At 41.1% G+C, this 27,532-nt stretch overlaps 2 protein-coding genes and 2 long non-coding RNA genes across 5 annotated transcripts in view; 1 reads left to right on the top strand and 3 right to left on the bottom strand.

The window, feature by feature from the left end:
• Positions 1-2,286, top strand: part of sms (spermine synthase) — a 38,188-nt gene extending 35,902 nt beyond the window's left edge. The window contains exons 10-11 of the mRNA XM_084450000.1: positions 19-134; positions 1,434-2,286. Coding sequence (XP_084306126.1) covers positions 19-134; positions 1,434-1,464 — 147 coding nt within the window. The 3' untranslated portion in view covers positions 1,465-2,286. The remainder of the gene's footprint in view (positions 1-18; positions 135-1,433) is intronic.
• Positions 2,287-12,315: 10,029 nt separating this feature from the next.
• LOC311318343 lies at positions 12,316-14,214 on the bottom strand. 2 transcript variants are annotated; one of them, XR_014630800.1, is made up of 4 exons: positions 14,146-14,199; positions 13,786-13,845; positions 13,426-13,485; positions 12,316-13,187 (listed from the first exon to the last, which is right to left on the bottom strand). It is a non-coding gene; the product is annotated as an uncharacterized lncRNA (long non-coding RNA). The 2 variants fall into 2 exon arrangements; XR_014630799.1 differs by lacking the exon at positions 13,426-13,485 and having other exon boundaries at positions 14,146-14,214.
• A 4,671-nt stretch (positions 14,215-18,885) lies between these two features.
• LOC311319126 lies at positions 18,886-21,573 on the bottom strand. The gene is made up of 4 exons (XR_014630819.1): positions 21,326-21,573; positions 20,951-21,010; positions 20,410-20,512; positions 18,886-18,935 (listed from the first exon to the last, which is right to left on the bottom strand). It is a non-coding gene; the product is annotated as an uncharacterized lncRNA (long non-coding RNA).
• A 1,720-nt stretch (positions 21,574-23,293) lies between these two features.
• The window catches only part of supt6h (SPT6 homolog, histone chaperone and transcription elongation factor), a 28,024-nt gene continuing 23,785 nt past the window's right edge, over positions 23,294-27,532 (bottom strand). The window contains exons 33-38 of the mRNA XM_084449975.1: positions 27,260-27,384; positions 27,012-27,124; positions 25,843-25,920; positions 25,561-25,739; positions 24,568-24,821; positions 23,294-24,315 (exon numbers count right to left, since the gene is read on the bottom strand). Of these exons, the coding sequence (XP_084306101.1) occupies positions 24,126-24,315; positions 24,568-24,821; positions 25,561-25,739; positions 25,843-25,920; positions 27,012-27,124; positions 27,260-27,384 (939 nt within the window). The 3' untranslated portion in view covers positions 23,294-24,125. The remainder of the gene's footprint in view (positions 24,316-24,567; positions 24,822-25,560; positions 25,740-25,842; positions 25,921-27,011; positions 27,125-27,259; positions 27,385-27,532) is intronic.

Below are 27,532 nucleotides of genomic sequence, written 5' to 3'. Positions count from 1 at the left end.
TGTTTTGTGTGTCCCCAGGGTAATTGTGCAAACCTGACTGAAGCTCTGAGTCTGTACGAAGAGCAGCTGGGAAGCCTGTCATGTCCTGTAGACTTCTCCAAGGAGGTGGTGTGTGTGCCTTCCTACATGGAGCTGTATCCTTCCCAACATGGGGCCCTGTATATACAGACATATACACACACACACACACACACACACACCAACATCACTTTCATCACATCACTGACTAACAAACTGACATTCTATTCAGTATTTTACAGATGTCACTCATCTAAATTTTGCTGTAGGTCTGCTAGCCTTGTGTTATCTGGGTTTATCTCTTACCTTTGTCCAGAAACAGAAATTGAACCAATTGCAGCAAAATAGCTAACATTACAGGAATCACCAGTGTAACTGCTTTAGCCACTGACCACTACCATTAATGTTATGGAAGCTGCTGCTACAGTAGTTGTTGTGAGCTCATGAGCTAACTGGCTAACTCTTATTGTGCTGGATTAGCATTGGAAGCATTGGAACTGATGTGTCTAGGCGACAAGACCCATCTTAATTTAGCAGGCATTATTTCATGTAATTTCAATTCACAGCTATTTCAGTGGCATGACTAGCTTCCGTTCTACCAGTCCTGAACAGAAACAAGCCAGCCACACACATAAGCCAGGCTGGACCTGGCCTGGTTAGCCTATCCAACCATACAACTGGACAACTCAGATGAATGTAATTGTATTATTTCAGTTTTACAGAATACAGACACATTCATGCGCCATCTGACCAGAAATGGGCATACTGAAAATACATGTCAAGCGTTGTGTAGCCTAACATGGTGTGTAGGCTAGTAGCCTAATGGCCTGTATTGCCACCACGAACTGCAATGACTTTCTTTATCACTACACAACAAAATACGAACAACAATAAACAATTAAATAGCCTACTTACTCTGTTAGTGTTCTGATCCAGTTGATGCCCTCGGCTGCGATCCTGCTCCTGAGGCACGCGCTCTAGACGCAGTGTGCTTTGGGTCATTATCTGAATTAAGTTATGAGAAGCTAACCTTAGGCTTAAAGGAGTAGTAAAGGGAAAATGCATGTTAAGCCCTATTTTAAGGTTACTTATGATCATATACAATGGTTCAGATCAAAACGTTGACAATAATAGCACTTTTGAGAGTCTGATAATTGCTTTACCACCGTTTTGGTCATACAATGGATGTGGGTGGGCATCTTAAAATCTTTCAAAAACATGTTAAACTCGATTTCAAAGACAAGAAACTCACTGAGGTGTTAGTTGGCGTTCTGACATAATTCGCCATAAAGTAAGATTCTAGTTCATCTGGAAAGGCTTTTTAAAATATTCAGCACGTTTTTATATCGCGATATCTCGTGGCACAATATCTCATCACACCCCTACTGTTTATAGTCCTCAACAACCTTGTGCAGGTGGGTTTTCTACACGGTGTGGAAGAAGTGACGGCCTCCCTCTCTCCCCTTTGACCCTTTCCTGCTGGAATGTGAAGACTCCACTGTAGTACTGAGTGGAGAGACAACACTGTTTTACTCTCCCTCCCCCCGCTGTCTCTCCATCTCTTTCTTTCCCTCCCTCACTCAGAATTGTTTTTGTTTTATGTCTTAACACTTGCCAGAGATTTTGGTTGTTGTTGATTGTGTGGGTAGTTGTCTGTGCATGTGGCATGTAGGGATAGCTGTGGGGCAGCATTGAGCTGTCACTTGGATACACTGAACATGCAGAAGTTTACTCACGATTTGGACTCTCATCATGCTTTTAGCACCCGCCCTCCTCTGGTTGTCCTAATTTCTGTTCAAGTCTGATGTTTGAAAAAGATGAGTATGGTTTCTGATTGAGTGATAGAATACTTCATATGTACAGTACAATTCAAACTGATGTTTGTGTTTTGTTTTCTCTTTGTTGGTAACTATGTTTTGAGTGTGATTTGATTCTTTGTGCTTTCCAGGATGTTACAAGGTGGTATGAGACCCTGCCCTTTAAGGCTACAGTGTCAAAAGTGTTTTAAAAGGGAAAAAGGTTCCTCCTAGCAGTTTATATCTTGTTAAGCTTTTATGTGATGGTTGTTTTTATTATGTTCAGCCTCCTAGTTTCTCCTGCTGACTAGTTTTTATATTCATCAATTTTGAATTTTCAAACAACTTTGTTGCATGTGCTGGAAAATGAAAGATATAAATTGAATGTAATTTGCATACACAGTGCACATTCATGCATCTGATCATTATTGTGGTTATTGTGGTTATTTATTTTATATTATTTCACCTGTTTTCTCCCACTTAGAATATATACTATTTGTTTAGCAGTGACAACCTGCTATTAAAAGTGAGTTGGAGAAGATTTCTTGATTAACTTTTTCTTATTGAGAAATAAGATTGATTCTGAAGTCATTAGAATTCTTAAAATTACTTTTTGACCTGACTGGCACATTCTGTAGATGTAATCAATTATCAGTTTTATTTGAAACAACAATATTTCAATAAGGGGTTCTAAAAGCGTTGAGAATTCCACATTCAAAGTTATAATAATTTGGTTAGAGAAACATAGATTCAATGAACCTGCTGTGAAGCTTGGCAACCCCACTGGCCCCTCCTCTCATAACCCCAATTTTTTATTATATTTTTTTTGGGGGGATAAGAACATATTTTCTAGCAGTGGACCTACAACACTTACTGTAAGGAGATGTACTTGCTTTACTGATATAGTGCTGCGTGTTGCTATTTTCCACAAAAGCACATTATTTTGTGAACGACCTAACTGATGAGGCATACAGGTAAGCAAATAGTATTAAGGTCTCAAAACATGACTAATGTTCTCTATGAATGCAAGTTTAGCAAACAATCTTACAAAAGAGTCAATGTGATGTATTGGATGTTCTAAAACTCTTGCCAATTGCTGTGCAAGTGTTAATCATTCTTTGGAGGTAGGTACCGTAGCTTTAAAGACAGTTGGTGAGGTGGGAGCCATCATTGGCAACTGTCACAACCGCGTCAAATATGCCCACTCTTACAAGATTGCTTGGATTGTACCCAGGGCTACCTAATTTGACATTTATATTTCATATACACTGCAATGGTGATCGTTAATTTATTCATTCATTTTTAAAATCATCAATCCAGCACAGTTACCCAGCAAGGAGGGAGTTGCAGTAGTCTAGGTGGGAGATGACAAGAGCCTGGATGAGCACCTGTGCCGTTTCATCAGTGAGAAAAAAGCGAATCCTCATGATGATGTAGAGCAGGAATCTGCAAGGCCGTGTAACGGATGTGATATGTGCCGAGAACAACAGTTGGTACTCCAGGGTCACACCCAGATTTTGAAGTCCGAATTGGCGTCACCACTGTGTCATCAATGGTGATAGTCAGGTAAAGGTGCGGGCAGCCCATACCCTGGAGGAACAACAGCTCGGTCTTGTTCTGGTTGAGCTTGAAGTGGTGTGTCGCCATCCACTCAGCCAAGCACGCAGTAATGTGTGCCTCCACTTGTGTGTCAGAGGGGGGAAAGAACAGAACCAACTGGGTGTCATCGGCATAACAGTGGTAAGAGAAGCCATGCGAGCGAATGACAGAACCCAGAGATATAGTGTAGAGGGACCCAAGACCCTACTAACACAGTGGGTTGCAGCAACGTGACCCTTTGGCTAAACATGATTTTTCCCTTTACTACTCCTTTAAGATTTAAATAGACTGATAGGCCTACACAAAATGAATAACATTTTATAGGGACCACAATAGCTAGTGGGAAACGCAATTAGTCTCAAAATATGGACATTTACATACATTTAAATATTTACAAGTTTAATCATCAACCACTAACACCATTAGGCTACATTAAATCTGAGTAGACCTAGTAAATAACATATAACCTAGTAGATAAATGGTAACATATCAGTAGCTTAAAGGGCAATGCTCGTTTTTGACAACCTGGACCTTATTTACGACATATTATAAGAAGTTTGACTCACCGAGATCACTTTGGTGTAGTTCGGAGGCCTGTAGAAGAAATTTAAAATCCAGCGCGAGCCAGTATATCCATGTAATGACGGTGATCGGGGCACCGAGAAGGCAGTTTCTCAAAATCTATTTTCGGCCGCTAAACGGTTGTTTTCATCAATCAGATTGAATGAATCGACAGTTGAGATTCCTCAACGCGAGGCATTGTTTCGGTTTTCAAATACGGGGTCTTAAGCCTCTGTAATATGATCTTTACACGCCTTTCCCCACTTGCTCCAGCACGCATGCGCACAGGCCAGCGCGCAGACTGGCTATTCTCCGGCTCACATTCTCTGCGCTACGATCGGATTGTTGCTGACGAATGACGACGACAATATTCTCGGCACCAACAACGATCGTAGCGCAGAGAATGTGAGCCGGAGAATAGCTGGCCTGTGCGCATGCGTGCTGGAGCAAGTGGGGAAAGGCGTGTAAAGATCATATTACAGAGGCTAAAGACCCCGTATTTGAAAACCGAAACAATGCCTCGCGTTGAGGAATCTCAACTGTCGATTCATCCAATCTGATTGATGAAAACAACCGTTTAGCGGCCGAAAATAGATTTTGAGAAACTGCCTTCTCGGTGCCCCGATCACCGTCATTACATGGATATGTTACGGTCAATGTGAGAAAACGGGGAATGTGAGCTTTTCCCGGTTATTGCGCACATTCCCCGACCTTGCGGGAGATGTGAGAAATTGGTTAGTATTTCTCACATCTCCCGTACGGTCGGAGATTGTGCACATTAACCGGGAAATGCTGACAATTCCCGACCTTGCGGTAAATCTAGGAAAGCGCAACCGTATGCAAAACCTCTGCGCAGCCGGGTGGTGGGAGAGGGCTTATGTGACGCCTCGGAGGATGTGCACCATAAGAGGCACCCACGGTAGTTGGGCTAACGTTACTGGCGCACACCTGTGAGAGATTTTTCGTCCTTTCGTCTGTCTTTCGGCTAGCTAACGTGTAGGGTTCCTTTGGAGGTTCCCACCTTCCTGTTGTTGCAATGTTCCTTTTGCGTTTGTTAACTTGATCACCAGTGTAGGCCTATCCTCCTAATACTACTTACACTGTGTGCAGCATAGGCTATATTACTGTTCAAGGTAGACCACAGACTGTTATTAACTGTAGGGGAGGACCGGGACGAATGAAACACTTTTTGGTTTGATCAGATTTACACAGAAATTAATAAAGATGGAGATTACATTTTTTGATGATAAACAACTTGTACATGTCCTTTACTAACCTATTAGTTGTAAGTTTCGTTCTGTGGTGTAACAGTTCAATTCAAGACGAATGAACAGAAGATGTGCATTGTTTCTCTTGTCCCTGCCGTGCGGGGCGAGTGAAACAGATGAGTGGGACGAGTGAAACAGTGAGATTGTTTTGATTATTGTGTTGCGTAGCCTCGCGGCTTGTAGGCTAATTATCTTAACTTTCAACACGTATAGTTAGACCCAATTTAATGTTTCCATTAATGCAATTGATGCTATGTATTCGAAAACCATGGGCAAAATGTCAAGCGCCTCTGGTTCTAAGCGCACGAGCCCTCTCCCACCACCCGGCTGCGCAGAGGTTTTGCATACGGTTGCGCTTTCCTAGATTTACCGCAGGGTCGGGAATTGTCAGCATTTCCCGGTTAATGTGCACAATCTCCGACCGTACGGGAGATGTGAGAAATACTAACCAATTTCTCACATCTCCCGCAAGGTCGGGGAATGTGCACATTACCCGGGAGAAGTGAGAAACGCACATGTTTCTCCTACATTCCCCGCGAGGTCGGGGAATGTGCGCAATAACCGGGAAAAGCTCACATTCCCCGTTTTCTCACATTGACCGTAACAGATATACTGGCTCGCGCTGGATTTTAAATTTCTTCTACAGGCCTCCGAACTACACCAAAGTGATCTCGGTGAGTCAAACTTCTTATAATATGTCGTAAATAAGGTCCAGGTTGTCAAAAACGAGCATTGCCCTTTAATAATATCCTCAAAAACCTATACATGCCTTCAGTATCTCTCTACCTGAATCAATCATCCCTGCCTACTTTAAATCAATGGGGCATAGGCTACAGCCACACGGTCTGGATTCTGCGAGAGAAATGAGCAGCACTGGGATTCTCTAAAGGCCCATGCCTGTGTCCTTTCTGAGTTCTCTCCATCAGAGTGAAGACACTGCAAAGTAAATGTACACTGCTACTTGAAGTTTTTGTTTCACAAAGTTGTAAAAGACTTGCTTTCCTGTATAGTGACACTTTTGGTCCCTTTTTAAGACATTCAATAGATGCAAGAAAGTGTCTCACCGGCAGAAGGCAGTGGCAAATGAGAACTGCAGAGGAGTGCAAGGAAATTCTACCTGCAGGTCTTATCATGACAGTCGTGTTCTGGACACAGAGGATTCAGATGAATTTGAGATTAGCACTGAAAGTTCAAAATCAGAGGTTGATTCTATGTACAGTATTATTGATTTCTGTGGTTATTTTAAGGGGCACAAACCAGGTATGGAACGAAGCCGCATGTATTATATTATCATGGCAGTCAAAAACGGGAGTAATTCTGTAGTCCTGGGGGCTGCGAATGGAGCAAAGGAATGCACTGTCCACTGTCTAACCACTGTGTATCTTACCAGATGTGGGGGGAGTGACTGATGTAATTGCACAGTTCGAGATGATAGGAAATGTTGCAAGATATTGTCCATATTAAGCAGTAATGTGTGGGTTTAAAAGGGTAGGGGATTTTGGGGGGGAAACCCTTATAAATCTTTGCTCCATTTCAACTCAGCGGTGTTCGACTCAAGTCTCTTCAGTTCTTGCCTACTGATTGATAGCAAAAAAGGACCCACATTTCCTAATGCTGTATCATTGTATCTGTTCATTTAAATTCCACCCAGACCCTCCACTGTCCAGGTACTGGCACCTACACAGACAACACCAACATTAACATGTCATACACCATCACCATACATTAACAGCTTAAACGCAATAGTTTGCCACAAATACACTTGTACTTTTACAAACACAGTGAGAGAAAGTGCATCACAGAGAAGATGAGACCACTGTCACTTATGTACAGTATATACCAACTTGTTTGTCTACTGCTAAGAGCCTGATTCTATGCTGCTGCTATATCTGCAATGTCTATCCAATTGGACTAGAAGCTATTTTAACTGCCTCGTTTTATGATATGTTTATCCATGCACTTTATATGTGGATATTTGACAATGCTCCTATTAGGAATACTTATTTTTACTTGTTCTCCATCTTCTTGAAACTGCAAATGTTGGGAGTTTGTACAATAAATAATGTATCCCACTCTTTCACATGTGAACGTATGGCGTTTTTTTTTTTCAGACCAAATTTATTTTTATCTACAATCTTCATGAACCTTCACATGTATGTAGTACAAGCAATTCTGATCAGAGATCTGCCACCCAGGGGTCTCTAGTCCATTACTAGGCCGAACAGTGACAAATTTAATTATTTCCACCTGAAAAAAAACATAAGGGGTATGTATGGCGTTTTTTTTCAGACCAAATTTATTTTTATCTACAATCTTCATCTTCATGAACATTCACAGGTATGTAGTACAAGCAATTCTGATCAGAGATCTGCCACCCAGGGGTCTCTAGTCCATTACTAGGCCGAGCAGTGACAAATTTAATTGTTTCCACCTGAAAACAAACATAAGGGGTATGTATGGCCTTTTTTTTTTCAGACCAAATTAATTTTTTGTCTACAATCTTCATGAACCTTCACAGGTATGTAGTACAAGCAATTCTGATCAGAGATCTGCCACCCAGGGGTCTCTAGTCCATTATTAGGCCAAGCATTGACAAATTAAATTATTTCCACCTGAAAAAAACATAAGGGGTATGTATGTATGGTGTTTTTTTTTTTCAGACCAAATTTACTTTTTTGTCTACAATCTTCATGAACAATCACAGGTATATAGGCCAAGCAATTCTGATCAGACATCTGCCACCCAGGGGTCTCTAGTCTATTCCTAGGCCAAGCAGTGAACAATTTAATTATGTCCACCTGAAAAAAAAACATAAGGGGTATGTATGGCGGGTTTTTTTTCAGACCAAATTAATTTTTATCTCCAATCTTCATGAACCTTCACAGGTATGTAGAACAAGCAATTCTGATCAGAGATCTGCCACCCAGGGGTCTATAGTCCATTACTAAGCCGAGCAGTGACAAATGTAATTGTTTCCACCTGAAAAAAAACATAAGGGGTATGTATGGCGTTTTTTTTTTCAGACCAAATTTATTTTTATCTACAATCTTCATGAACCTTCACAGGTATATAGTACAAGCAATTCTGATCAGAGATCTGCCACCCAGGGGTCTCTAGTCCATTATTAGGCCGAGCATTGACAAATTTAATTATTTCCACCTGAAAAAAAACCATAAGGGGTATGTATGGCGGGTTTTTTTTCAGACCAAATTAATTTTTATCTCCAATCTTCATGAACCTTCACAGGTATGTAGAACAAGCAATTCTTATCAGAGATCTGCCACCCAGGGGTCTCTAGTCTATTCCTAGGCCAAGCAGTGAATAATTTAATTATGTCCACCTGAAAAAAAACATAAGGGGTATGTATGGTGTTTTTTTTTCAGACCAAATTTATTTTTTATTTACAATCTTCATGAACCTTCACAGGTATATAGGCCAAGCAATTCTAATCAGACATCTGCCACCCAGGGGTCTCTAGTCTATTCCTAGGCCAAGCAGTGAACAATTTAATTATGTCCACCTGAAAAAAAACATAAGGGGTATGTATGGCGTTTTTTTTCAGACCAAATTTATTTTTATCTACAATCTTCATGAACTTTCACAGGTATGTAGTACAAGCAATTCTGATCAGAGATCTGACACCCAGGGGTCTCTAGTCCATTACTATGCCGAGCAGTGAGAAATTTAATTATTTCCACCTGAAAAAAAACAGCAGTGGTATGTATGGCGTTTTTTTTTCAGACCAAATTTACTTTTTTGTCTACAATCTTCATGAACATTCACATGTATATAGGCCAAGCAATTCTGATCATAGATCTGCCACCCAGGGGTCTCTAGTCTATTCCTAGGCTAAGCAGTGAACAATTTAATTATGTCCACCTAAAAAAAAACATAAGGGGTATGTATGGCGTTTTTTTTTTCAGACCAAATTAATTTTTTGTCTACAATCTTCATGAACCTTCACAGGTATGTAGTACAAGCAATTCTGATCAGAGATCTGCCACCCAGGGGTATCTAGTCCATTACTAGGCCGAGCAGTGACAAATGTAATTGTTTCCACCTGAAAACAAACATACTGTAAGGGGTATGTATTTATGGCGTTTTTTTTTCATACCAAATCTATTTTTATCTACAATCTTCATGAACATTCACAGGTATATAGGCCCATCAATTCTGATCATAGATCTGCCACCCAGGAGTCTCTAGTCCATTCCTAGGCCAAGCAGTGACAAATTTAATTATTTCCACCTGAAAAAAAACATAAGGGGTATGTATGGCGTTTTTTTTCAGACCAAATTTATTTTTATCTACAATCTTCATTAACTTTCACAGGTATGTAGTATAAGCAATTCTGATAATAGATCTGCCACCCAGGGGTCTCTAGTCCATTACTAGGCCGAGCAGTGACAAATTTAATAATTTCCACCTGAAAAAAAACATATGGGGTATGTATGTATGGCGTTTATTTTTTCAGACCAAATTTACTTTTTTTTCTACAATCTTCATGAACATTCACTGGTATATAGGCCAATTAATTCTGATCATAGATCTGCCACCCAGGAGTCTCTAGTCCATTCCTAGGCCAAGCAGTGAACAATTTAATTATGTCCACCTAAAAAAAAAACATAAGGGGTATGTATGTATGGCGGGTTTTTTTTCAGACCAAATTTATTTTTTGTCTACAATCTTCATGAACATTCACAGGTATATAGGCCAATCAATTCTGATCATAGATCTGCCACCCAGGAGTCTCTAGTCCATTCCTAGGCCAAGCAGTGAACAATTTAATTATGTCCACCTGGAAAAAAACATAAGGGTTATGTATGTTTTTTTATTTTTTCAGACCAAATTTATTTTTATCTACAATCTTCATGAACATTCACAGGTATGTAGTACAAGCAATTCTGATCAGAGATCTGCCACCCAGGGGTCTCTAATCCATTACTAGGCCAAGCAGTGACAAATGTAATTATTTCCACCTGAAAAAAAACATAAGGGCTATGTATGGCGTTTTTTTTTAAGACCAAATTTATTTTTTATCTACAATCTTCATTAACCTTCACAGGTATGTAGTACAAGCAATTCTGATCATAGATCTGCCACCCAGGAGTCTCTAGTCCATTCCTAGGCCAAGCAGTGAACAATTTAATTATGTCCACCTAAAAAAAAAACATAAGGGGTATGTATGGCGGGTTTTTTTTCAGACCAAATTTATTTTTATCTACAATCTTCATGAACCTTCACAGGTATGTAGTACAAGCAATTCTGATCAGAGATCTGCCACCCAGGGGTCTATTGTCCATTACTAGGCCGAGCAGTGACACATTTAATTATTTCCACCTGAAAAAAAAACATAAGGGGTATGTATGGCGTTTTTTTTTTTTCAGACCAAATTTATTTTTATCTACAATCTTCATGAACATTCACAGGTATATAGGCCAATCAATTCTGATCATAGATCTGCCACCCAGGAGTCTCTAGTCCATTCCTAGGCCAAGCAGTGAACAATTTAATTATGTCCACCTGAAAAAAAAACATAAGGGGTATGAATGTTTTTTTTTTTTTCAGACCAAATTTATTTTTAGTCTACAATCTTCATGAACTTTCACAGGTATGTAGTACAAGCAATTCTGATCAGAGATCTGCCACCCAGGGGTCTCTAGTCCATTACTAGGCCGAGCAGTGACAAATGTAATTATTTCCACCTGAAATAAAAACATAAGGGGTATGTATGGCGTTTTTTTTTTTCAGACCAAATTTATTTTTATCTACAATCTTCATGAACATTCACAGGTATATAGGCCAATCAATTCTGATCATAGATCTGCCACCCAGGAGTCTCTAGTCCATTCCTAGGCCAAGCAGTGAACAATTTAATTATGTCCACCTGAAAAAAAAACATAAGGGGTATGTATGTTTTTTTTTTTTCAGACCAAATTTATTTTTAGTCTACAATCTTCATGAACTTTCACAAGTATGTAGTACAAGCAATTCTGATCAGAGATCTGCCACCCAGGGGTCTCTAGTCCATTACTAGGCCAAGCAGTGAACAATTTAATTATGTCCACCTGGAAAAAAACATAAGGGTTATGTATGGTGTTTTTTTTTTTCAGACCAAATTTATTTTTATCTACAATCTTCATGAACATTCACAGGTATATAGGCCAATCAATTCTGATCATAGATCTGCCACCCAGGAGTCTCTAGTCCATTCCTAGGCCAAGCAGTGAACAATTTAATTATGTCCACCTAAAAAAAAAACATAAGGGGTATGTATGGCGGGTTTTTTTTCAGACAATTTTTTTGTCTACAATCTTCATGAACTTTCACAGGTATGTAGTACAAGCAATTCTGATCAGAGATCTGCCACCCAGGGGTCTCTAGTCCATTAATAGGCCGAGCAGTGACAAATTTAATTATTTCCACCTGAAATAAAAACAAGCGGTATGTATGGCGTTTTTTTTTTTCAGACCAAATTTATTTTTATCTACAATCTTCATGAACATTCACAGGTATATAGGCCAATCAATTCTGATCATAGATCTGCCACCCAGGAGTCTCTAGTCCATTCCTAGGCCAAGCAGTGAACAATTTAATTATGTCCACCTAAAATAAAAACATAAGGGGTATGTATGGCGGTTTTTTTTTCAGACCAAATTTATTTTTTGTCTACAATCTTCATGAACTTTCACAGGTATGTAGTACAAGCAATTCTGATCAGAGATCTGCCACCCAGGGGTCTATTGTCCATTACTAGGCCGAGCAGTGACAAATTTAATTATTTCCACCTGAAAAAAAAACATAAGGGGTATGTATGGCGTACGGCGTTTTTTTTTTTCAGACCACATTTATTTTTATCTATAATCTTCATGAACATTCACAGGTATATAGGCCAATCAATTCTGATCAGAGATCTGCCACCCAGGGGTCTCTAGTCCATTACTAGGCCGAGCAGTGACAAATTTAATTATTTTCACCTGAAAAAAACATAAGGGGAACCTATGATGTGACAAAGTTACAAGTGTGTCAAGTTAATATTGAAAAGTCAATCTTTATTGATGACTGGGCATAATTCAGGTGTCATAGAAGCAACAGCAGTAAGAGTCAAAAGACAAAGAAAAATATACCACCGTTTTTCCTGCTTACACATGCATAATACATATCTGATATGTGCCACGTGAGCAAAAAACACTGAATTGGGTCACTTCAACCAGGCAGTGTAAATGCAACCAGTCAAATTCCCTGACTTTCACTGACTAAAACACATAATTTCCATGACCGAAAATGAACAGAAATACAGGACACCTTTTTGCTGAGCAGACAGGACTTGGGTCTAAGATGAAGCTCCTTTCGGCTTCATGCGGGCAGCATGCTTAGTTTGCGTGGCTGTATGTAGGGTTCCATCTCCCATATTTGACAGATCAATAGTAGCCTAGTAGCCTTTCCATGATATTCCAGGAATTCCATGACCCATGGGAACCCTGCCAGTATACCACAGCACAGATTAGGGGTGTCGCGATATATAGTGATAATTGTAGTATTTAAAATGACCACAAAATCATGTTAATAATCCAGCCATGGTACATCGTGTTCAGGAAATTCAATAAGTAATGTGCACCTTTGTTTAATATGCTATACACAGCACTTTCAGATGTTAGAGAAATTGGACCAAAATACAGTTAACGATGTATTAAGTGAACACTTTTTTTATTTTTTAACATTGCTATGATAATAGTATTGTGAAAATGTCATTGTGATAGCCATAGTACAGATGCACATTTCCTAAATATTTAATGGGTTAGTCAGATAGCCAAAGATATGCAGACCTTGTCAGTGTGGATAAACAGGGGAATTAATCAGGCGTTCATTAACCAGTAAGCCTAGTGCTTTCAGTCCAATTCCTCTGAACTGATGTCCTCATGGAACCCGTGAATTGAACCAGAATCTGTGAAAAGGATTTTTTTTATTTATTATTAAGTTACGAAAAATTGCTAAATATCATCCCATCCTAACCAAAACTGCCGTAATGTGTTCAGAAAACCGAGAATCACCACTAAACAATCTGCCGGTAATTCCAGCTATTTCAGTTTGGAATTCATCATTAACACATCACTGAGACAGAAGAGATTACTTTTTGCAGGTGAACAAAGACTAGGGTTTCTTGTAGATGGTGGTATGCTCACCTGATGTTTTGCAGTGTAAGATCTGCTGGTGGACGAGGGTTCAACAAATTGAAGGACAACCTGTAAAACAATCTTCATTACAAAAAGGTGTTTACAAAGATTCGCGTCCAGAATGTTGCACGTCTCAGGAAACCAAAGGTCACCACTAAGGATTTTTTGTTCAGAAAAACAAAATATCATCCCATCCTAACCAAAACTGCCGTAATGTGTTCAGAAAACCGAGGATCACCACTAAACAATCTGCCGGTAATTCCAGCTATTTCAGTTTGGAATTCATCATTAACACATCAGTGAGACAGAAGAGATTACTTTGTGCAGGTGAACAAGACTACGGTTTCTTGGAGATGGTGGTATGCTCACCTGATATTTTGCAGTCTAAGATCTGTTGGTGGCAGAGGGTTCAACAAATTGAAGGACAACCTGTAAAACAATCTTCATTACAAAAAGGTGTTTACAAAGATTCGCGTCCAGAATGTTGCACGTCTCAGGAAACCAAAGGTCACCACTAAGGATTTTTTGTTCAGAAAAACAAAATATCATCCCATCCTAACCAAAACTGCCGTAATGTGTTCAGAAAACCGAGGATCACCACTAAACAATCTGCCGGTAATTCCAGCTATTTCAGTTTGGAATTCATCATTAACACATTAGTGAGACAGAAGAGATTACTTTGTGCAGGTGAACAAGACTACGGTTTCTTGGAGATGGTGGTATGCTCACCTGATATTTTGCAGTCTAAGATCTGTTGGTGGCAGAGGGTTCAACAAATTGAAGGACAACCTGTAAAACAATCTTCTTTACAAAAAGGTGTTTACAAAGATTCGCGTCCAGAATGTTGCACGTCTCAGGAAACCAAAGGTCACCACTAAGGATTTTTTGTTCAGAAAAACAAAATATCATCCCATCCTAACCAAAACTGCCGTAATGTGTTCAGAAAACCGAGGATCACCACTAAACAATCTGCCGGTAATTCCAGCTATTTCAGTTTGGAATTCATCATTAACACAACAGTGAGACAGAAGAGATTACTTTGTGCAGGTGAACAAGACTACGGTTTCTTGGAGATGGTGGTATGCTCACCTGATATTTTGCAGTCTAAGATCTGTTGGTGGCAGAGGGTTCAACAAATTGAAGGACAACCTGTAAAACAATCTTCATTACAAACAGGTGTTTACAAAGATTCAAGTCCAGAATGTTGCGCGTCTCAAAAAACCAAAGGTCACCACTAAGGATTTTTTGTTAAGGAAATCAAAATTGCAAAATATCATCCCATCCTAATCAAAACTGCCGTAATGTGTTCAGAAAACCGAGAATCACCACTAAACAATCTGCCGGTAATTCCAGCTATTTCAGTTTGGAATTCATCATTAACACATCAGTGAGACAGAAGAGATTACTTTGTGCAGGTGAACAAGACTACGGTTTCTTGGAGATGGTGGTATGCTCACCTGATATTTTGCAGTCTAAGATCTGTTGGTGGCAGAGGGTTCAACAAATTGAAGGACAACCTGTAAAACAATCTTCATTACAAACAGGTGTTTACAAAGATTCAAGTCCAGAATGTTGCGCGTCTCAAAAAACCAAAGGTCACCACTAAGGATTTTTTGTTAAGGAAATCAAAATTGCTAAATATCATCCCATCCTAATCAAAACTGCCGTAATGTGTTCAGAAAACCGAGAATCACCACTAAACAATCTGCCGGTAATTCCAGCTATTTCAGTTTGGAATTCATCATTAACACATCACTGAGACAGAAGAGATTACTTTTTGCAGGTGAACAAAGACTACGGTTTCTTGTAGATGGTGGTATGCTCACCTGATGTTTTGCAGTGTAAGATCTGCTGGTGGACGAGGGTTCAACAAATTGAAGGACAACCTGTAAAACAATCTTCATTACAAAAAGGTGTTTACAAAGATTCGCGTCCAGAATGTTGCACGTCTCAGGAAACCAAAGGTCACCACTAAGGACTTTTTGTTCAGAAAAACAAAATATCATCCCATCCTAACCAAAACTGCCGTAATGTGTTCAGAAAACCGAGAATCACCACTAAACAATCTGCCGGTAATTCCAGCTATTTCAGTTTGGAATTCATCATTAACACATCAGTGAGACAGAAGAGATTACTTTGTGCAGGTGAACCAAGACTACGGTTTCTTGGAGATGGTGGTATGCTCACCTGATATTTTGCAGTCTAAGATCTGTTGGTGGCAGAGGGTTCAACAAATTGAAGGACAACCTGTAAAACAATCTTCCTTACAAAAAGGTGTTTACAAAGATTCGCGTCCAGAATGTTGCACGTCTCAGGAAACCAAAGGTCACCACTAAGGATTTTTTGTTCAGAAAAACAAAATATCATCCCATCCTAACCAAAACTGCCGTAATGTGTTCAGAAAACCGAGGATCACCACTAAACAATCTGCCGGTAATTCCAGCTATTTCAGTTTGGAATTCATCATTAACACATCAGTGAGACAGAAGAGATTACTTTGTGCAGGTGAACAAGACTACGGTTTCTTGGAGATGGTGGTATGCTCACCTGATATTTTGCAGTCTAAGATCTGTTGGTGGCAGAGGGTTCAACAAATTGAAGGACAACCTGTAAAACAATCTTCATTACAAACAGGTGTTTACAAAGATTCAAGTCCAGAATGTTGCGCGTCTCAAAAAACCAAAGGTCACCACTAAGGATTTTTTGTTAAGGAAATCAAAATTGCTAAATATCATCCCATCCTAATCAAAACTGCCGTAATGTGTTCAGAAAACCGAGAATCACCACTAAACAATCTGCCGGTAATTCCAGCTATTTCAGTTTGGAATTCATCATTAACACATCAGTGAGACATAAGAGATTACTTTGTGCAGGTGAACCAAGACTACGGTTTCTTGGAGATGGTGGTATGCTCACCTGATATTTTGCAGTCTAAGATCTGTTGGTGGCAGAGGGTTCAACAAATTGAAGGACAACCTGTAAAACAATCTTCATTACAAACAGGTGTTTACAAAGATTCGCGTCCAGAATGTTGCACGTCTCAGGAAACCAAAGGTCACCACTAAGGATTTTTTGTTCAGAAAAACAAAATATCATCCCATCCTAACCAAAACTGCCGTAATGTGTTCAGAAAACCGAGGATCACCACTAAACAATCTGCCGGTAATTCCAGCTATTTCAGTTTGGAATTCATCATTAACACATCAGTGAGACAGAAGAGATTACTTTGTGCAGGTGAACAAGACTACGGTTTCTTGGAGATGGTGGTATGCTCACCTGATATTTTGCAGTCTAAGATCTGTTGGTGGCAGAGGGTTCAACAAATTGAAGGACAACCTGTAAAACAATCTTCATTACAAACAGGTGTTTACAAAGATTCAAGTCCAGAATGTTGCGCGTCTCAAAAAACCAAAGGTCACCACTAAGGATTTTTTGTTAAGGAAATCAAAATTGCAAAATATCATCCCATCCTAATCAAAACTGCCGTAATGTGTTCAGAAAACCGAGAATCACCACTAAACAATCTGCCGGTAATTCCAGCTATTTCAGTTTGGAATTCATCATTAACACATCACTGAGACAGAAGAGATTACTTTTTGCAGGTGAACAAAGACTACGGTTTCTTGTAGATGGTGGTATGCTCACCTGATGTTTTGCAGTGTAAGATCTGCTGGTGGACGAGGGTTCAACAAATTGAAGGACAACCTGTAAAACAATCTTCATTACAAAAAGGTGTTTACAAAGATTCGCGTCCAGAATGTTGCACGTCTCAGGAAACCAAAGGTCACCACTAAGGACTTTTTGTTCAGAAAAACAAAATATCATCCCATCCTAACCAAAACTGCCGTAATGTGTTCAGAAAACCGAGAATCACCACTAAACAATCTGCCGGTAATTCCAGCTATTTCAGTTTGGAATTCATCATTAACACATCAGTGAGACAGAAGAGATTACTTTGTGCAGGTGAACCAAGACTACGGCTTCTTGGAGATGGTGGTATGCTCACCTGATATTTTGCAGTCTAAGATCTGTTGGTGGCAGAGGGTTCAACAAATTGAAGGACAACCTGTAAAACAATCTTCATTACAAAAAGGTGTTTACAAAGATTCGCGTCCAGAATGTTGCACGTCTCAGGAAACCAAAGGTCACCACTAGGGATTTTTTGTTCAGAAAAACAAAATATCATCCCATCCTAACCAAAACTGCCGTAATGTGTTCAGAAAACCGAGGATCACCACTAAACAATCTGCCGGTAATTCCAGCTATTTCAGTTTGGAATTCATCATTAACACATCAGTGAGACAGAAGAGATTACTTTTTGCAGGTGAACAAAGACTACGGTTTCTTATATATGGTGGTATGCTCACCTGATATTTTGCAGTCTAAGATCTGTTGGTGGCAGAGGGTTCAACAAATTGAAGGACAACCTGTAAAACAATCTTCATTACAAACGGGTGTTTACAAAGATTCAGGTCCAGAATGTTGCGCGTCTCAGAAAACCAAAGGTCACCACTAAGGATTTTTTGTTTAAGGAAATCAAAATTGCAAAATATAATCCCATCCTAATCAAAACTGCCGTAATGTGTTCAGAAAACCGAGAATCACCACTAAACAATCTGCCGGTAATTCCAGCTATTTCAGTTTGGAATTCATCATTAACACATCACTGAGACAGAAGAGATTACTTTTTGCAGGTGAACAAAGACTACGGTTTCTTGGAGATGGTGGTATGCTCACCTGATGTTTTGCAGTGTAAGATCTGCTGGTGGAAGAGGGTTCAACAAATTGAAGGACAACCTGTAAAACAATCTTCATTACAAAAAGGTGTTTACAAAGATTCGCGTCCAGAATGTTGCACGTCTCAGGAAACCAAAGGTCACCACTAAGGATTTTTTGTTCAGAAAAACAAAATATCATCCCATCCTAACCAAAACTGCCGTAATGTGTTCAGAAAACCGAGGATCACCACTAAACAATCTGCCGGTAATTCCAGCTATTTCAGTTTGGAATTCATCATTAACACATCACTGAGACAGAAGAGATTACTTTTTGCAGGTGAACAAAGACTACGGTTTCTTGTAGATGGTGGTATGCTCACCTGATGTTTTGCAGTGTAAGATCTGCTGGTGGAAGAGGGTTCAACAAATTGAAGGACAACCTGTAAAACAATCTTCATTACAAAAAGGTGTTTACAAAGATTTGCGTCCAGAATGTTGCACGTCTCAGGAAACCAAAGGTCACCACTAAGGATTTTTTGTTCAGAAAAACAAAATATCATCCCATCCTAACCAAAACTGCTGTAATGTGTTCAGAAAACCGAGGATCACCACTAAACAATCTGCCGGTAATTCCAGCTATTTCAGTTTGGAATTCATCATTAACACATCACTGAGACAGAAGAGATTACTTTTTGCAGGTGAACAAAGACTACGGTTTCTTGTAGATGGTGGTATGCTCACCTGATGTTTTGCAGTCTAAGATATGTTGGTGGCAGAGGGTTCAACAAATTGAAGGACAACCTGTAAAACAATCTTCATTACAAACAGGTGTTTACAAAGACTTAAGTCCAGAATGTTGCACGTCTCAGAAAACCAAAAGGTCACCACTAAGGCTGTAAAAAGTGCCATGAATTTGAGTGAATATTAATTTTTGTAATTAGTTAGCATTCAAATATATAATCGAACATCATTTGCCTAGTGCACCAGGTTACCTGGTGACTCATTTATAAAATGTACGTTTAGATGTGTGACGCACATAGAAGAGATGCTCATGGACAAGCTTTGTGAGCATCTAGCTAGATGGCTAGCTAGCAAGGCCTCAGATAACTTGGCTAGCTAATACCTTGCATGCATACGTTGCCAGTCTGGTCAGCAATAATTTATCTAGATTTTAATTATAATAACTAAATATTTAATGGGTTAGTCAGATAGCCAAAGATATGCAGACCTCATCAGTGTGGATAAACAGAGAAATAATCAGGTGTTCATTAACCAGTAACAAAGCCTAGTGCTTTCAGTCCAGTTCCTCTGAATCTGACACAATGACATTAATACAGGTTAGATAGAGCCATCATACTCGTCTGGAAAATCCAGTGAGAATACAGCTATAAACCCCCGGCCGAGTCATACCAAAGACTATAAAAATGGTACCCAATGCCTCCCTGCTTGGCACTCAGCATCAAGGGTCAGATTGGGGGCAAGTCCCTACAACATAGCGTCATGCCCAGAGGGTGTACTTGTACATCAAGCTGCCTCACACTAAGGAATCAGGAGATAGGCTCATGCCCTATGGGCCACTAGGCTTGAGAGCATTGGTTCTCAAGGCTACTTACTACAAAAATGTTCATTGTAGCACTTAAAAAAGGTAAAGGTCCAAAAGGGAAATAGATTTTCAAATAGTTTTTAAACATTGAATATTTTTTTTACCCTTGAAACAAACACTGCTTGCGCAAAAAGTAAAAAATGCAGCTGCTCATAGGCTATACTCACATTATACAGTTGCCTACCCATCTGCTTACGTACACTTAAAAATTGGCAAGACATGAATGCCCAAACGAGGGGCAGCATGTAAGCAGCTGACAACATAATGCCAATGTTGTAAATGAGGCCCTATCCCAAAATTACAGACTATGACTTTAAGTCTAGAATGTTGTAAGTCTCAGCAAACCGAAGGTCAACACTTTACAATCTGGCAGTAATTCCAGCCATTTCAGTTTAAATTTCATCATAGTATGTGCCATGTGTATCACCAATCATTTCTGGTTAATTTTCTCACCAGGTTAACTGTAGGGGGAAACACTACTGGTAACATATGATGGGAAAGACATGTAAGTGGGTAGAGTACATTTTGCAGTCTAGTGTTAAATGGTCATCATCTATAAGGTTCAGAAAACCGAGTCTCACCACTGGACAATCTGCCGGTAATTCCAGCTATTTCAGTTTGCATTTCATCACAAGATTAACAGCTATAGGGTTTGCCATGTCTGGACGTTACCTTTTCAAAATAGACTGTCACCAAATTGCTTAAGATTGTCCGTGTCTTGAATGTCCGTGTGTCTTGAATCTGTCCGTGTCTTGAATGTCCGTGTGTCTTGAATCTGTTCCAAGGAAATCACATTCAACATTAGGCCAATATATTTTGTTAGTTCAGGGAAGAGAAAATTGCAGGTTGTAGACCCCAGTGAGTCAACGTGTAGGAATATGTAGTAGACTAATTCCGAGTTTCATAAAAAATGATATATAATATGTACATTACAGTAGCCTAACTCATCATTTGTTGCAGCTATAAAGTTATGTTAAGTGAAACAGCATAACGCCAGCTAGCCATCTTTCAGATGCAACAAATTAGGATAGCTGTGTGTGAATGGTTTACCACAACAAAAGTCACAATAAAGTGATTTGATTGTCACGCTGGTAGGAAAAAGTCAACCTGCAGTATGCTCTTAAAGCACAGCATTTATTTATTTATCACCAACCTGACTGAAATATGCCAAGTTAGTTAGATAGCCTACTTTAGCCAACTTAAATGACCTTACCCGCCACGTGTCTCATGAGCCTTCCCACACACCAGCAGCACGTGGGGCAGCCATCCCAAACTAGAACACAAAACCAGGGCAGAATGTGTTAGAGAACACTCTTGCACCTCGAGGTTTAGGGGTGCTGGTTAAAGCAAGCAAAGATACAAAAAAGTTACACCTTCCTAAGATCATCGGAAGTTAGTTAGCCGACTCCCCTGCAAAAAAATTCTTAACAGCTCGCTATAGTTTTCCTACTAATACTAGTACAAGCAGATTTCTTAGTGTAACGATTAGCTCTCTGGCAAGCAAACACAGGATTCCTCTCTCAGGGTTGCATTTAACTGCACTTGATATGTAGTTATAATTTGCATGGTTACTTTTTTAGCCACTTACCCTGTTAACATGTGCTGTACACGGAGTCATGAGGCCTACACTTCCGTCACCAGCTTTTTAGCTAGCAAGCTAAGTTACCTTTAGCCCACCATTGCACCATTTAGTCACAACCTCGCATTGCAGTTATAACTGAAGTTGGATCAAGTTGGAGATATATAAGAACATTTCGAAGATATATTTTTAGTTGCGAGATAGGCATATTGTTTCACCACCAGGCCTAATCTACCGTTACCAAAAACAAAGCGATGTCACCACCAGCTCGAAGAAATCTGTGAGAGATGGACGCTTCTTCTTCTTCTTCTATTGGTTTCCGGCAGACTAGACGCCGACGTGGCGTATTGCTGCCTTTCCCTGGCCAGACACGGTACTACACCCCTCCCAGACCCTCACTGCAAGATGTAGACCAGTAGCGAACATAACGCTTGCCACCGCCCTCCCCACCTCATACTGGTGACTCCAATGGCCCAACAGGACCCTCAGAGACACAACTGGCTCCCCCAACCTCACCATATGAGCAAACATAACAGCCCTCTCCCTCCTGTACCTCCCGCACTCCAACATATGCCTCACCGTCTCCCTCCCCCCCACAGCTACACAGACCATGCACATGCTTCCCCATCTGGGCCAGGTCCCAGGCCAGGCCACAATGACCAAGCCAAAGCCTGGTCATCATGACCTGTTCCCTCCTACCCCTCCCCAGGGTGCCCCTCTCCCCCTAACACTCTGGATCCCATGGAAATGCCTCCCTCTCGCCTCCACCTCCCACTCAGCCTGCCACCTCTCCATCAGCACCCCCCGTATCCTACCTCTCCACTCAGCTACCCCCAGATCCACCCCCACCACCTCCTGCCCTAAAGCCCCCTTAGCAGCTGCATCCACAGCCTCATTCCCATCCACCCCCACATGAGCCGGGACCCACATAAACCCCACCCTACACCCCACCCTCTCCAGAGCCATCACCAGTTCTTTAGGATGCCCTACATGCTTTCTTACACTGCAGATATATTACATCGTCTGTCATTTTAAACCAGTGAAGATTAATTTTATCCAGAAGAATCTGAATTCAGTTTACTCTACACACTGCGGTGCAGTCCTCATTGTGACAGGATATGGCAGTCAGTAGCCAACAGACCACTTCAACAGAACACACACACACAGGTTTCAATATGAACACTTTTATTTTAAAGGGATGGGTCCAAAAGCTGTGAAATACCAGATGTATTACTACCAACAACTAGACTTCATAAGGTTGCCGTGTTCAGAACGTCACAGATAGAAGCACAATGTGAAGAATTAAGTCAATCCCATCTGTTGCATGACTGAGATCCATGTGTGTACAACACAATGACTTTTGATCGGCACACCACTTTTGGTTGCCACACTCCTGAATAAAGAAATATGTACAGACATAATTTACCAGAATGCAAGAGTAGTGAGTTTGAGTTCATGCATGAGATAGAATGGCATGGGCTGCCTGCTCTATCATAAATGTCACCAGAGCTGTGGACATTGCTGTTTTCATCTTATTCCTCCTTATACTGCTCAGGTCTGAACCCCATTCAACCCTGGGACTTTGCAACCTAGGTTACTTATCACGGTGGGAGGAGGAACTCTACGGTCACCTAAACCAACTAACATGGGCAACAAAAATAAAAAATACACACATGATCAAAAGTCCAGGATTAAGTTTTCAAAAAAACAAACTTCAAAGACAAGATAAAAACAGTTTACCGATAACTTGAGGAAATTCAGAACAGCAAATGCTTTGACTAGATGAAGCCGTCTTCAATATTAATGGGGTCACTGTGCTCAGAACCGGTGCAGGACCGCTACACAATCTGACCAAAATAAGGGATGAGGGTCCGCACTCAAAACTATTTGAGTATGCTCTTTATTTCATACACACGTGACAGACCTCAACAGGCGCGTTTCAGTTCTGCCTTCTTCTAACACTCAAGAAGGCAGAGCCGACACGCGCCTGTTGAGGTCTGTCACGTGTGTATGAAATAAAGAGCATACTAAAATAGTTGAGTGCGGACCCTCATCCCTTATTGACTAGATGAAACTGGACACGCCAAAAATACATTCACATGGAACATCCCAACTACAAGTTTAGTTATTATTGCAAAGCAAACAGTTAGAGGTGAACCTAGTAATAACCTCCTACCTCCTGTCATTCTTTAGTGAGGAAGGTCAACTAATGATCCTTTTCACCTTATCACATCTTTGAATATGAAGGAGCCCTTCGTCTAAAACAGCACATTTTCTCAACAGCACAGACTTGCAAAGCTTTCCGAGCCTCAGGTGTGTTTTGGTTCAGCGTGAGAAGTGTAGGCTAGGGTCCATTCTGAAAACGGTCTTTATTTGTTTTGATGCAATACAAAAAAACGTTGCATCTTTAAAAGATAAAAGGGAGGGTTGTCTGACAAAACGGCACTCTACATAGGTCCATGTCCTATTTGTATTTGTCAGCTATTTCAAGTATTTCTTTATGCTGACATTCCGAGTGACAGTGTTTATCATCACCATACATAAATACCACATGGCATGAAAAGAGAAGGGAGAAGCCACAGAGTAAGAGGGTTTAGGGTGATAGGGAGAGGAGGATTGAAATGTGCCAGAGGAGGAAGGGAAGAGATACACAGTAGCTATAAGGGATTGGTCTACATGGCAGGAGACCAGGGGCCAGTTATATGGAGGGGCAGATCAGGTGAGGTGAGGCAGGGGAATGAAGATGAAAATGGAGGAGGGCGGATGAGGAATGGGACAAGGGGGGTGTAAGGACGCCCCCCTCCCTCTCCTATCGGTCCATCTCATCCAGCAGGGGTGTGGCATCTCCGGCGATGGACATGGGCGTGCTCTCGATCATGGGGCTTGGTGAAGGACGCGGGGTCATTCTCGGTGTCTTCTGCTTCTTTCGCTCAGCTTCCTTCTCCTGCAGCCACTGCTCCGCCATCTTACCCCAGTCCACTGCAGTACTGCCACCCGACCTGCAGGGGGAGAGACACAGGTAGTTCAGATAGGGCAGGTATCAATTCATTTCATGACTATTGACAGGGGGCAGTTTAAAAAATGCATTATCAACCAGGTAGTCCTTCTAAATGCTTTGCAACAATTCCATGTTTCATAATATGGCCATTTGAGAACATAGCACAACAAATAAAAAAAAACAACCCTGCACCAGGCCATGCAGTGCTGTCAGCCCAACCCCACTGTGCCCGAGGTCCCAACTTTCTACTCACTTTGGCGGCTGTGGCATGCGTCCTCTAGCGGAGCTTGACGAGGACGAGGAGGGCGTGTTGGATGAGTGTCCATGGTGACTACTGTGGTGGCCCTCGTGGCTGTGGGAGTGTCCGTGCGACTGTGTGTGTCCATGCGAGGACTGTGGGGTGGAGCCGGGGTATTGGGGGGTACCCATGTTCTGCTGGCTGGGCGTGTAAGAGTAGCTGGGCGTCATGATAGGCGTGGCTATCGGCTGCTGGGGCGTGGCAAACACCTGCCGGGACAAAGGGGTTCTTAGTATTAGAGTTTTTCTGTGGAATAGAAGAGTGGCTGGTCTAGTTGTACCCCACCCGTATGCGTTCATTCGTCCGTCACACATGTACCAGAGCCCACCACTATGGGGTGCTCACCAGTTCATTTTTCCTATTGCCAAGTACATTTTGCTTTCTACGTAAAATCTATGCTTGTGTTGTTTAGTAGCTCCTTTGCTTCTTATTCTAAATGTTAGGATTCTCATAGGTTTTCAAGGTTCAAGAGGTTAGGTGCATCATTAGTTAAAGTCAATATATTTCACAACATAAATCAGATGACATTACATTACACTGACTCCCTGTAGCCCATTACATTACCTACACTGGGATTTAATCTGTCACGTATCTGTATCACTGGGATTTAATCTGTCACGTATCTGTATCATACTACGTTGAATCCTCTGATTTACCTTCGACATTTCACGAATGCAGGAAAAGTATAACACAACATCTGCTTTGCGATGCCAAGACACAAGCGAAAAACTGACTGGTGCACATTGACTCTGTGCCGGACAATTGAGGATTCGTCTGGTTTTCTGGATGTCCAGCATTGAAAGAAAGTGCTCAGGGGCTTTTCACAGAGTTTAGAGCTCAAGTTCAAAGTTAGGGAGTTAAATACTATGCACACAAAACCACACCTTCAACACCACAAAGGAACATGCATCATGGGTGGGGGACATGTTCCCCCAAGTAAACACTCACATGATAGGCTGAGGAACTCCCTCCTCCCCCCCCTGTGCTTCCGCCATAGCCGTACTGGCTGGAGCCCCACTGGGCGGGCGTGGTGTTGGGGTTCTGGCCCTGGCCTGTTACCGCGGCGATGGCATTGAACATCTGTGAGGTCATGTTGCGCGGCAGAGCGTTAACAGCTCGCGTCAAGTCTGAGAAGGAGAAAGATAGCATTACACAGATAGCATTACACAGATAGCATTACACAGGAATGGTTGATTATGGTGTGTGTGCTTGTGACCGTGTGTGTCTAACCTGCAATGTTGATGTTAGCTGGTGTAGTGTTGTGAGAGGCAGGCGTTCTTGTGCGGCTGCCACTGCTGGGGGTGATGCCTGTGACAAAAGAAGGAAGCATAGAGTTAGAGAGAAACCGCCCCATAGTGTCTGCTACCAGGATATACAGCTCTGTGACCGGCCAACAAGTATGACAACAACAGCAGTCAGTGGCCCTCATTTACTAAGCAATCATATGACAAAAAACTGGGCGTATGGTCATTTCCATGCTAAGTTTGGCATTTATCAATTTGATGAGCGGAGACTGCATCCAAATCTCAGGCCAGGTCCCAGCTACACAGGTTTGAGAATTGTCATGACACTGATTCTGACTGGCATCTAAGCGCAGCCACATAGGCCTATTTATCGCTTCAAAATATGTAACCCCTCGTATTTTGATGTAAGAGTAATTTCACTTTCATTTTGAGCCTGCTTAGACAATGTAGCCTTACACATCTTAAAATGAAAGCGAAATGAATGTTACACCAATCAATCAATCAATCAATCATTCAATGTACTAGTGACAATTACTAGCAATCAATTAACAAATGAAAAGCAATGGGTAGGCGTCACTTAAGAGCTTTGACAGTGATCATATTGGTAATGCCACGCTCTGTGGAAGACCTATGTGCGTCCAATCATTCAGCCGAGGTGAGAGTGGGCGAGCGAGGTATGCTATTAACCTGACGTGCAGCCGTTTCTATAAGCCTACTGGTTGAAATAGGATATTTCACATTCACACGGGTGTCATCACTAATTTGAGATTTTGTTACTTTGTAATTTATTGTCCCAATAATAAATTTTTATGTATGGGAGGTAAAATAAAGTTATTATTATTATAAATCCACAAATTGACAGCGATGTGCGATGGTTTTTGGATAGGCTTGCCGTATCTCCATGCTGTACACTACAGGGGCGAGGATAGAATATGTAGAGGCGTGATATGACTATTGATTTCATTTGCCACGTTTGTGAACGCCCGATCATTCGTACGATGGGATTGGTGGCATACGAATGTTTGATCACACATGGATGCTGTCGTACCATCATTTCTGCACTCGGATCTGCACTCCTTTGATAAATGAGTGCCGATATGTGCAGCCAATCAGCATTCCTCAGGCTGGTACAGCCAATAGACTGTGATTACATACCTGGTATGGGCTCCTGGTAGTGGTCTTTGAACCAGCGGAAGAGACCGTTCACTGTGGGGAACATCTGAGAGCGGTAACGGAAGCCGTCAGGTGAAATGGTAACATACTCAACCCTGCAGAGAGAACACAGGTACCAGGACAGAAGTGAGTTCTTTCAAGGGTGGTGACCACGTATGAGTGGACAGAACCTTATATTTCTATGATTACTGGGAGTAGCTTATCTTTGGCAGGAAATGGTGGCTACTCACCGGGGCTTGCCACGAGGCTGATAGCCCAGTATGAACTTCCCTGGTAAATCTTTACAGGCTGACATAAAGTAGGGAATAAAAGTGGGTTTTTCCTTCTTTGATCTGATCAGCAGCTCCTCCATTTTCTATTTGTGAGAGAGAAAATTAGAAAGAAAAAGGTGTAGATGAATGAAAACGTGATTGCTATAACAAACCAGTATCCAGCATCTTTGTCAGCAGCAAGAATAAAAGATAACCACCCTTATATCACTCCCTCACACTCATCTCCCCATA

The sequence above is a fragment of the Borostomias antarcticus genome, assembly GCF_949987555.1.
Source record: "Borostomias antarcticus genome assembly, chromosome: 15".
In the NCBI taxonomy this organism is placed as follows: domain Eukaryota; kingdom Metazoa; phylum Chordata; class Actinopteri; order Stomiiformes; family Stomiidae; genus Borostomias; species Borostomias antarcticus.
This window is presented reverse-complemented; position numbering and strand designations above follow the sequence as displayed.